This window comes from Mus pahari, chromosome 7 (assembly GCF_900095145.1).
Source record: "Mus pahari chromosome 7, PAHARI_EIJ_v1.1, whole genome shotgun sequence".
Lineage (NCBI taxonomy): Eukaryota > Metazoa > Chordata > Mammalia > Rodentia > Muridae > Mus > Mus pahari.
Window position 1 is genome coordinate 51,631,209 of NC_034596.1, and position 11,916 is coordinate 51,643,124.

Consider the following 11,916-nt stretch of genomic DNA (forward strand, 5'->3'; position numbering starts at 1 on the left):
GCTTACTAGACAAAGTATTAGCAGCTAACCTTTGAGCTGATTGGTCCTAGGTGATGTAAGAGGCGTAGTGGACAGTGGTGAACATTGAGATAACAGAGCATAAGTAATTCAACCATAACTTTTTGGTTGATTAGTAGCATTCTTCAGTGTCAAGGATGTATAATTACTTCTGGGAAGTGGAGTCTGAGAACCTGAACTTAATTCCACCTTATGAGCAAAATGGGGACTGAATGCAAAATGGCCACAGAAGGAACAGGTCCCCATCTCCTGTATCAGTCTCTCTGATGTACCAATATAGTTTTGGTTTGGTTTGGTACAGTTTTTGGTTTGGTTTAGTTTGACTTGGCTTGGCTTGGTTTGGGTTGGGTTTGGGTTTTGATTTGGGTTTGGATTTTGAGGCAGGGTTTCTCTGTGTAGCCCAGGCTGTCCTGGAACTCTTTCTGTACTCCAGGCTGGCCCCATACTCAGAGAAGGCTACAGTGAAGGCCCTGCCTGTGGGTCCATGGCCTTACAGCAGCAAGGGTCTGTGTCAACGTCTGTGGCCCATATCACAACCAAAGGCCATTCAGCAGTCTCTGGTCTGGGCTGCCCTCTGGGACTATGTTGATATCCAAGGGCTGTGCAGAGCTGGCCCAGCCCCTTGCCAGCTACAGCACTCAAAAGTGTGGGCCCCACATCTCACCTGGGCAGCACAGCAGAGCTAGACCTGGTGGCTGGGTATGGGTAAGCTGGCCTAAAGAGCATGAATTCAGGAGAGCTGGCCCTGCCATTGTCTGCCATGAGGTGGCATGGGCAAGGGAAAGACGCCCTCACCTACACTTGCCTCTTGCAGCAGATGAGAGAGCTAGCTCCAGGGCATGAGAGACCTGGCTCTACCTCTTGCCAGCTGAAGCACTGGATGAGCTAGCTAGGGCAGTGCTGGAGAGCTTGCCCTGATAGTATAGGTTTGAGAAAGCTAGTGAACTGACCAACTCGGCTACCACCCAGGTCTACATCCAAGGCTTTGAGTTGGTCCCCCACAACATCTACCCCATCTATGAACTGCTGGATCTGCTCCTACAGATCCAAAGTTGTAGGATCTCCATGTCAACAATAGGATATCTGAGAGGAGTCCCCATGAGAATCCAATATTGATAGTGTAAGCAGAAACCAGAGACCTCGAACCAGGCCACTGCAATGAATATTTACAAGATGCAAAGTAAAGGCAAAAGGGTATACTGTGTGACACAGTACAACTCCCATGACAAGATGTTTTGGTTTTGGGGGGTGGGAGGTTGCAAGGGTGGAGGGCAGACACAAAGAGATGGGGAAATGAGTGGAATTAAGGTGCATGATGTGAAATTTACAAAGAATCAATAAAAAGTTTGGAAAGATACAAAACAGCAAATCAGCGAGTCAATGACAGTCAGATATCAAGAAACCAAAACATTTTCATTGAAATGTAGGTGCAGGCCACTGGTTTTGTTTTTGTTGTTGTTGTTGTTGTTGTTTTTAAGATTTATTTATTATATGAAGGTACACTGTCACTGTCTTCAGACACCCCAGAAGAGGGCATCAGATCTCATTATGGATGGTTGTGAGCCATCATGTGGTTGCAGGAATTTGAACTCAGGACCTTTGGAAGAGCAGTCAGTACTCTTATCCACTGAGCCATCTCTCCAGCCCGCGGGCCACTGGTTTTTAACTGTAAAGCTTCCTTAACTATAGTGCCTTTTACCTGATTCTTTCTACTCCAAACCACTGTAAGGATTCAGAAAACCTAAAGCGATGATCCCTCCCAGGGGAAAGTGAGAAAGTAAAGGCAAAGTGTCTAGGAGTTCAGATTAGGAACTGAGGAAAAAAAATAACATGCTCAACATCTGCCATAGAGAAACACAGAGCATAGAAGTGTGTGGGTATGTGTGGATTCCTTTGAAACATAAATAAAGGACTTAATGAGTAATTTTAATATTTTGTAAATGTCTACAACTAGAGGTAAGTAGCCTGTGGGACCTGACACCACTTCCTGGTTAATCAATCAGCACAAAAAAAAGTTTAAAAGGAAACTTCAACCCCTACGGGTTAACAACAGGGTTGGGGAGAGGGGAGACACTTCAGTCCTACGGCTATAAAGATGCACTTTCTGCCAATAACCTGATACTTGGGACAGATACTTGCCTAGCCACGTGAGAATATTACCTAATGTATAATGTATATTACTTAATATATACTATAAAGGCTTTAAGGTTTCTTATAGCCTTTGTGAGTTAATCTTGAGTAAATACACTGCTTAACGGTGGCCAGGCTTCTAAATAAAAAAGAAAAAGAAAAAAAGTAAGCCAGTGGATGTGTGCTACTCTATATGGTTGTGTCATGCTGTACAGCAACAGGGCTTGACACCATAGCCAGGGGGTGAGGGAATGATTAGCTTCATTAGCAAATAGAACTCCAGACCCAAATCTGTTTAAACCCCTTTAAACAAGTACTTTATGCTCCATTTACAAAGGACTTAAAGCTAGACATGCTGGTGAACACATGTAACGGCAGCAATGGGGAGCAGGGGCTCAAGGTCATCCGCAGCTATAAGGTGAGTCTGAGGACAACCTGGGCTACATGAGACCCTGTGGAGGACGGGGAAGAGTTGAGGCAAAGCAAGACCATCAGTGATCCTTCCAAGATTTATGGGCAGCTGCTTAACATAAAGAGAAAAAGAGGTGCAATGATAAAGATGAGGCAGCTCATCTCAGAAACAGCACTTACAGGTCAGATATAGAAACGACCCCACTGAAGGGAGAGAAAGACACTCAAAGCTACTGGGGGAATCAGATGGGAGCACAGCATGGCTCCTGGTGTCCAGCCCAAAGGGCCTTAGGCAGTGGCTGATATCTCAAGATCTTTTTCTAAATGAAAGGACATGAACAATAGCTGCTAATAGTGTTTTATTTAATGTTGGGTTTTGGTAAGTATACAAAACAGGTCTCATTCATTACAGCATTTTCATACCCACAGCACTGAACTTTGTTCCTATTCACCGTCCCACATCTGTTTGCTCGCCCCCAAACTGTCAGTCAATACTCCCCCACTTTTCAGGTCCTGTGTGAATGTGTGTGTATTTCAACAGACTCAAGGAAAACAATGTGCGTATGACAAAGCATGCCAAAGTTTGTTTTTCCCCACCTCCACACATGCCTCCTCCTTTAGATCTTTTCCCCTATGTGGTAAATAGTTTTATGCTTAAATATAGTCTATTCTTAGATTATTTTCAATTTATTTTATGTATGTCTGTGTGATGATATCAGATCTTAGAGTTACAGACAGTTGTGAGCTGTCGTGTGGTTGCTAGTAATTGAACCCAGGTCCTCTGGAAAAGAAGTTAGTGCTCTTAACTGCTGAGCCATCTCTCTAATCCTTCATTTTCAATTTTTTTCCTGGTAATATTGCCATGAATATCCTAGGGATTTGCAAATATCATCTTAAAAGAAGTAGTTCCAATTAGTAAACTTAGTGTAAATAGTACATGGAATTCTGCTCTCGATAGCTGTTCTCTTCCCTTGTTACCATCAGATCACATCTTTATACACTGGGACTCCTTGCTTGTTACAGCATCATCTTCTCAGAGAGACCCAAGGGCAAGCTTTTTTGCTTTTTTTTTTTTTTTTAAAGATTTATTTATTTCACTTATATGAGTATACTGTAGCTGTCTGCAGACATACCAGAAGAGGGTGTCAGATCCCATTACAGATGATTGTGAGCCACCATGTGGTTGCTGGGAATTGAACTTAGGAGCTCTGGAAGAGCAAGCAGTCAGTGCTCCTAACCGCTGAGCCATCTCTCCAGCCCTCTCCAGGTGATTTCATAAGACACTGAGAACTTCCCGCTGGACTGGAGGTGTGGTGCACTAGGGTGGCTACTAAATCTGAGAAGAAAGTAGGGCTTACAATAACAATACCAGAGGAGATCCTATAAAGCTACAATAATCAGACTGAGTGTTGATCTATAACATACTCCCATGTGCTAATTTGAAGCTAAAAATGTCAGGTACATATTGCCTCCATATAGATACCACCATATTATAAGGTTTATCAAATATGCTAGCCACCAACACACTGACACTAACTTCTTTCCCCCATTCCTTCCCTTCTTGTCTTTCCCAAGTGCTTGAATTACAGGCTGCCACGCCCTAATCACTGATAATTTCTTAGAGACTCACTTGTGTGCTTGTGTAGTGTTGGCTATCCAGCCCAGAAACCTGCACATGTCAAGCACGCACTCCACCACAGAGGACAAAAGGAACCATTCATTACCCGTTGTCTCAACTCCATTCAGACTCTCACTGGCCCAGCTCTCCTGGCTTGTAGCTTGAAGAAGGTCCGGAAGGTAATTAGAGATAGAAAATAGTTCCCCTCAGGGCATACTCGGGGCCCCTTCAGGGAAATGGAGTGTGTGTGTGTGTGTGTGTGTGTGTGTGTCTGTGTGTGTGTCTGTGTCTGTGTCTATGTCTGTGTATGTCTGTGTGTGTGTCTGTGTGTCTGTATGCATGCACCTATGTTTAAGAAATAGGAAAACTAGGCCGGGCGTGGTGGTGCACGCCTTTAATCCCAGCACTCAGGAAGCAGAGGCAGGCGAATTTCTGAGTTCGAGGCCAGTCTGGTCTACAGAGTTCCAGGACGGCCAGGGCTATACAGAGAAACCCTGTCTCGAAAAACCAAAAAAAAAAGAAAAAAAAAGGAAATAGGAAAACTTTCAAGAGTTGATTCTCTCCTTCCACTGCAGATTCCAGGGACTGAACTCAGGTGAGCAGGCTTGCATGCCAGTGCAGAGCCATCTTGCCAACAGCTAAACCTCATTTCTTTATAGAACACCCAATCTGTAGTATTTTGTTACAGCAATAGAAAATGGACCAAACACTAGGAAACAAATACTTATTCCAAAACTGTTTGAGTCTAGGAAGCTAATTTAATAAATAAGAAGCTACAAAGTCTCCAAATATGTACCAGAAATGAAGCGAATAATCAGTCCTGTCATTACTTATGGGAAAATTAAAAAGCAAAAAGGGAGAAGAGATAGAGGTTGATAACCACTCCTTTTCATAAAGATGAAATATTGTTTTAATAACAACATCACTGAATGTTATGAATAGGAAAGAGGAAAACAAGAGTCTATGCTTGCCTTATACACAGAGCTGGGCAGTTACTTGTCACATTGATCAAGAATGGCTCGCTAAAACATTGAAAAAGTGAAAGACTTCATCCTTGTCATAGACTGCCACTTCAGTTGAACACTCTGTGCACATGACAGGGTGATAGATTTCCTCCGCTTCTCTCTCTGTGGGATCTTCAGGACTAGACTTCATCTTCTTAGCACTCCGCCTTTTCCTTCTGTTTTCTGGATTCTTGTATCTCAGAACCTCTTCTCTGTTGATAGAACAATTCATCACAAACATTGCCCTGTACTGCGTCTTGTAGGATTCATGCCTATAAGGAAAATAAAATAGTTTGAATGTAATAGTGGTCAATTTTAGATCAAAATTGAGAATACCAAAACCCTACATGAATATCCACTAAAGATAAGGGAATGAAATGTGGTAGGCTTGTCATGTGGGTACTGGAAGTTGAACCCGGGTCCTCTGGAAGAGCAGCCAATATTCTTAACCACTTTGCCATTGCTGCAGCCCCACTTCTCATACATTTATTTACTGATTTCTGAGACAGGGTCTCTCTCGGTCCTTCTGCTTTAACCTTCTGATTGCTGGGATTTTAAGCATGTGACACCACACCTGTTTATACAGTGCTAGGCACCAGATGATACTTCATGTGAGCCAGGCAAACAGGAAGCCGACAGCACCAGTAAGGAAATTTGAAAGGTTGTTAGAATACAGAGCATTTTTTTATCTCTTTATCTATTTTTTGAGACAGAGCTGCCAAAGCTAACCTGGAACTCACATTCCTCCTGTCTCAACTTCTCAAGTAATGAGATTGCAGGCATGAACCACCACTTCATGGAAAAACATATTCCTTAAACAGAATGCAAGGTGGGCCATAGTGACATACACCTTTGATCCCAGAACTTGGGAGGCAGAGGTAGGAGGGTCTCTGTGAGTTCACAGCCAGTTTGAGTTCTAGGACACCCAGGGATACATAGAGATACTCCACCTAAAAAAACTACAAACAAGCAAATAGAAATATATTGCTGGGCTGGGGTTAATGGTAAAGCATGAACAAAGTCTTGAGATTTAATCTCCAGCAATGAAAAAAAAATTTTTTTTGCCCGAGTCTCACAAGCCAGGCCCTCACCAGCCCGGAACTCCATATGTAAACCAGGCCAACCTCATATTCGCAGAGATTCACCTCCTCTGCCTCCTGACTACCAGGCTCAAAGGCATGTGCCACCTACCATGCCTGGCTCCAGCTGTAAGTCTGTTTGTTTTGTTTTGTGTTGCATTAGGTAATTAACACTATTCAAATCACCCAGGTGGCAGCATGAGTTACTCGATATCTGACCCAAAGTTCTGAGTTCCTGATTGAAAGGCACACCACACCACACACACACACACACACACACACACACACAAAGCCTTCTATTTAATACGCTTTAAACAGCTCAATGGTTGGGCCACTCCCAAACTTCCTTACTTACTAAAATCTATATTCCATCTTTGCTACCTTAGACTCAGTGGGGCCCCCTGGGGCTGTTCTTCCCGGCTCTTAAGTGATTCCTATGCTCTCCCTTCTGCAGCTCTCAAGCCTGGATCTTATTCCTTTCCCTGCATGGTGATTCTCTTCCTCCTTCTCTCTCGGTCCCTTGTCTGCAAATCCTAAAGTCTCATCTCTGTCTCTCTGCCCAGCCATTGGTCCCCAGCCACTTTATTTACCAATCAGAACCAACTGAGAGCAGGGACCCTCAGAGGTCTGTGGCCATCAGTCACGTAGGAGTAGCACCCCAAATCCTCCCACACGTAGATAAGGTATCCCCAAGCTCTCACACCAAGCCAATAGGAAGCCCTTGCTGTCATGCCCTGACCCACCTGAAAACTGTATATAAGAATCCTAATCCTATCCAGAGCCCGGCGTGGTGGCGCACGCCTTTAATCCCAGCACTCGGGAAGCAGAGGCAGGCGGACTTCTGAGTTTGAGGTCAGCCTGGTCTACAGAGTGAGTTCCAGGACAGCCAGGGCTACACAGAGAAACCCTGCTTTGAAAAAACAAAACAAAACAAAACAAAACAAAACAAACAAACAAACCAAAGACTCCTATCCGAAGGAATAAAGGTATGTGAGCACTAGGCCATCGTCTGAGAGCTTCTGTCCTAAGAGCTGTAGCACGGTGCTTGGGAAGAGGTCTGCTCTCCTCCACAGTCCTCACTGGCTCACTGGCCTCCCACCGGCTCAGCCTGGCCTGACTCAGCACAGAGAACAACTGACCAACCCATGCTGTAACAGCAACAGGGCGGAGACAGAAATGGAGGCAGCTGCGATTCCCCCTGCCTGCTCGCATTCTCCCCTCTTCACTTGAACCCTCCTTCCTGGCCAGGCCAGGTATCTCCGTGGAAAGCCTCCAGTACACAGGCCCACACTCTGGCTCACTGGGCATGTGCCAGTGTAGCCTGTGATCTAGCTCTCAAAGGCTGAGGCATGAGGATCAAGACTATCAGGGCCATCTGTATTACATTGTGAGACCTTGCCTCAAAATAGATAAATAAATAAAATCCAAGTCTAATGGTGCATGACTTTAGTCCCAGCACTTAGGAAGCAGGTGGATCTCTGTGTTCAAGGCCAGCCTGTGTTTAAAGACAGTTGCAAACCAGTCAGGGCTGCACGGTGAGAGTCTATCTCAAAAGAACTGGTAGTCAGCACTACACTGAAAAAATGAGTCTATGAGCAAAGACTGGGCAACAAATGGGTCTCTCTAGTAGCAAGATAATGACAAAAAGAGAACTGGCTTAGCTTCATCTTCACTGTTCAGAGGAGGGAAAATGGAACTCTCCTCTGCCAAGACCTGAATTCCTTCTGGAATGACACTAATAAAAGACCAAAACACTTCCGGCTTGAACTGGATATAGAATACTGTAGAAGCAGAAGCTGCACAGTTTTTGGCTTTGTCGTGGTTTTTTTCTTTGAGACAGGGTTTCTCTGTGTGTAACCCTGGTCATCCCAGGACTCACTCCGTAACCAGGATGGTCTCAGACTCAGAGATCTGCCTGCCTCTACCTCCTGAGTGCTGTGATCACAGGCTGTGCCACCACTGCCTGGCCTAGATCTGCTTTCTCAGCTAACAGTTTGTCAGACTGGAATACTCCACATGACCCAGTGGTGTGGGGACAACTACAGCTTAGATTCAGACTGACAATCACCCTGCATCTGGCTTAACTGAATGCCCCCTGCCCTCACTCCTGCTGTTTAAGCAATACACTACTAGAGAAATGAACTTTTAGCAAACTGTGCACTTAAATAAAACCCACTTGGGTCTTTGGATTCTTGTAACCACATCACACACCACAGTTACCACTTTTTCTGCAGTATGGTCAAATAAATTTTCACATAAACAACAACAGTAAAAAGCTTATTTCTGATTTAAGCAAAGGACCACCAAACTGTTTGTGGTTCCGGGAGGCTTGCTAGGGTCAGGGTACGCTCACTTGTTCCCATGTGGTACCGTTGTCCCTTACCTCTGGCAATCAAGGCACAATGTCGTCATACAGGCTGGGCAATTCAGAACAGCATCACTGTTTGGAACAGGCTGTTGTTTCTGATGTGGTCTTTGCAATCCAAAAGCATGATAACTAAAACAGAAAAATAAATTTGGGAAGGAAAAATATATTAATCTACCAAATCCTGGTTTCTTCTTTTCTTAAAAGAAACACTGTAAGTTAGCCAGTTTTATTAATACTTTACATATTTGAGGAACTCATAAAAAAAAAAAAAAAAAAAAAAAACATTTATCAGGTTTTTTTTTTTAAAAAGTCATATAAGGCTGGCAAGATGGCTCAGCAGGTAAGAGCACTGACTGTTCTTCCGAATGTCCTGAGGTCAAATCCCAGCAACCACATGGTGGCTCACAACCACCAGTAATAAGATCTGACGCCCTCTTCTGGAGTGTCTGAAGTCAGCTACAGTGTACTTATTTATAATAATAAATAAATCTTTAGGCCGGAGTGAGCGAGGTCCTAAATTCAATTCCCAACAACCACATGAAGGCTCATAACCATCTGTATATCTACAATGTCCTACTCACATATACACAGAATAAATAAATGAATCTTAAAAAAAAAATCATATAAAAGGAAATAATTGAAAAACCAATTTCGGGCTGGAGAGATGGCTCAGCGGTTAAGAGCACCGACTGCTCTTCTGAAGGTTGTGAGTTCAAATCCCAGCAACCACATGATGGCTCACAACCATCCATAGTAAGATCTGATGCCCTCTTCTGGGGTGTCTGAAGACAGCTACAGTGTACTTACATATAATAAATAAAATTAAAAAAAAAAAAAAAAAAGAAAAGAAAAACCAATTTCATCTGGATCTGGGGATTCAACTGAAAAATAAAGGTTAAGTGTCTTTGGAATCTACAGCTTTAAAAATACCACGTGGGATTCACAGTTCAAATAAGACATGTTTTTTTCTTGCTACTACAGATTTAATAACATTGGTAGGGACATATAACTTCTGGCACAGACCTAAACTAAAAATGGAAATGGATACTCTAATGCATTACATTATTGAACTGCTCAACAGCCAAGCTGCCCAGTCTTCCTAGAAGGCACAAAGCAAAGCTGATGAGGGCTAGTCTTCCTCACCATCCTCGAGAATGCTTCCTGTTTATCTCTCCATCCCATCACCATCAGCTTCATCAAGCATTTCCTGCAATGTATCTTCGGCTAACATTTCCCTACTCCTTGGCAACCCTCTTGATGTTATTTAGTGATATGCTTCTAGCAGCAGCAGCATCAAATAACTTAAACACCTTCAGTGTTTCTTCCTTCTCATCTTTTTCACTTATTTTTACACTCATAATGGCAAAAGTAATCTTCAAAGCCAATGGTGCCAGCCCTTCCTTGTTGGTTTCAGTTATCATTTCACTTCTTCTTTCTCTGGCTCAAATCCCAAGGCCTGCATTGCAATCTTCAATTCTTTCAGATCTATGGTCTAGACACATCAACAGTAAATAAGTCAAAGGTCTCTTTAATTTCTTGCTTTTGGGTGTCATTCAATTCAACTTTTGCTGCCTTTTTTTTCTTCCATTGGTCTAAAGTTGTGCAATGGCTAGATGCCATGTCCCCTACCAGCACCCCCATCCGTGCCATGCAACAGCCCCCGAATCCTGTTTTCTGATGTCACTGTCCAGAAAAAGGAATCCGTACCCAGAGAAGTAGTTAACTGCACAATTATTATTACTTATATTTTTATTTTACTTTAAGTGTATGAAAGTTTTATCTGCTTGTATCTAAGTGCATTTGGTGTCCTGGGAGGTGTGGGATCCCTAGGGATTTGAGTTAAGAATGGTGAGTATTAGAAACCAAATTCAGGTTCTCTACAAGTGCTCTTAACTACTGAGCCATCTCCCCAGCACCAGAAATGTCTAATTCTAGGGATATTCTAGGGATATGGCTTACAAGATCTAATTAAAACACCTTGCAGAAGCAGAAAGGAAAAAGTTCTCAGAAGGAAAAACAAAAATTAAATCTCAGGACAGCAGAGCTTAACTCCTCGCTCTTTAGGTTTAAATTACACACAGTAACTTTCTTTCAGAGCAGGTAGTTTAGTGGGATGTGGTAGTCCATGCCTGTAATCCCAGCACTCCAGAGACAAAGGCAGGGGGAGCCAGAGTTCAAGGCCTAAAATGAGACAATCTCATAAAAGCTAAACCTACCAAATAAAAACAAACCAACAATAAAAAATGTAGTCAATGTGATTGTGAGAAAAATCTCAGGTGAATTCTAACGGGAAACTAACTCTTTCTCATACCTGGCCAGGGGTCTTCAAAATACTTAAGAGGCCACAAACAAGGAAAACCAAGAAACTATTTTTTATCTGTAGTCAAGAACTTAGGTTGGCCAGGCAAGGGAGCCTACACCAGTAATCCTAGTTCTAGGGAGACAACACAGGAAGACTACAAATTCAAAGGACTACTGCTACACAGTGAGCTCCAGACCAATCTGAGAGAGTCTCTAAAACACACAAAAGAGGGCCCAGGAGGCCTGGGGAAATGACGTAGGCAGGATGGTGCCTGCTGTGCAAGTGTGAGGAGCTAAGCTAAGATCTCACGGAAAGAGCAGGCCACAGAGATGGAGAAAGGCAGATGGATCCCTGGAGCTCACTGGCCAGCCGCTGAACACAGCTCAAGGTTCACTAGACAGACACTGCCTCAAAAACTAAAGGTAGCGGAGCTGATAAAATGGCTTAACACATAAGGGTGCTTGCCACTAACCTGACAACCTGAATTCAATCTGGAAAACTTACATGATTCCCATAGGTTGTCCTCCACAAGCAAGCTTTGACACATATATATGCACATAGTGATAAACAATTTGTAAATAAATAAACAAATAAATAAATGTAAAGTAAAATAAATTCAGAAAGCTAAGGCAGGAAGAGCAAATGGACAAATCCCAGGCCAAAGTACGCTTCCTAGGAGACCCTGCCTCAGAACAGAAAATAGAAGAAGCTGCAGTAACTAAACACCAGAGGGCACTGGAGGAAGCAGCACAGGAGTAAGTCAGGAGGAGGGAAAGGACACTGGAAGAACTGAAGCTAAAGGGTGTATACAGTGTGATTCCAGAGCAACATCAACCCTCCAGACTTGAAAAACAGACACCCATGCCCGTATGAACTGAAGCAAAGCCTCCTAGGCACTGAGGGTGCAGCTCAGCAGCACAGTCTTTGCCAAGCATATAGAAAAGCATGTATGTGGGGGCTGGTGAGATGGCTCAGTGGGTAAGAGC

At 43.4% G+C, this 11,916-nt stretch overlaps 1 protein-coding gene across 1 annotated transcript in view; it reads right to left on the minus strand.

Annotated features, from left to right (window-relative positions):
• Positions 1-4,708: 4,708 nt before the first annotated feature.
• The window catches only part of Eapp (E2F associated phosphoprotein), a 25,284-nt gene continuing 18,076 nt past the window's right edge, over positions 4,709-11,916 (minus strand). Inside the window, exons 5-6 of the mRNA XM_021202352.2 lie at positions 8,644-8,757; positions 4,709-5,453 (exon numbers count right to left, since the gene is read on the minus strand). Coding sequence (XP_021058011.1) covers positions 5,186-5,453; positions 8,644-8,757 — 382 coding nt within the window. The 3' untranslated portion in view covers positions 4,709-5,185. The remainder of the gene's footprint in view (positions 5,454-8,643; positions 8,758-11,916) is intronic.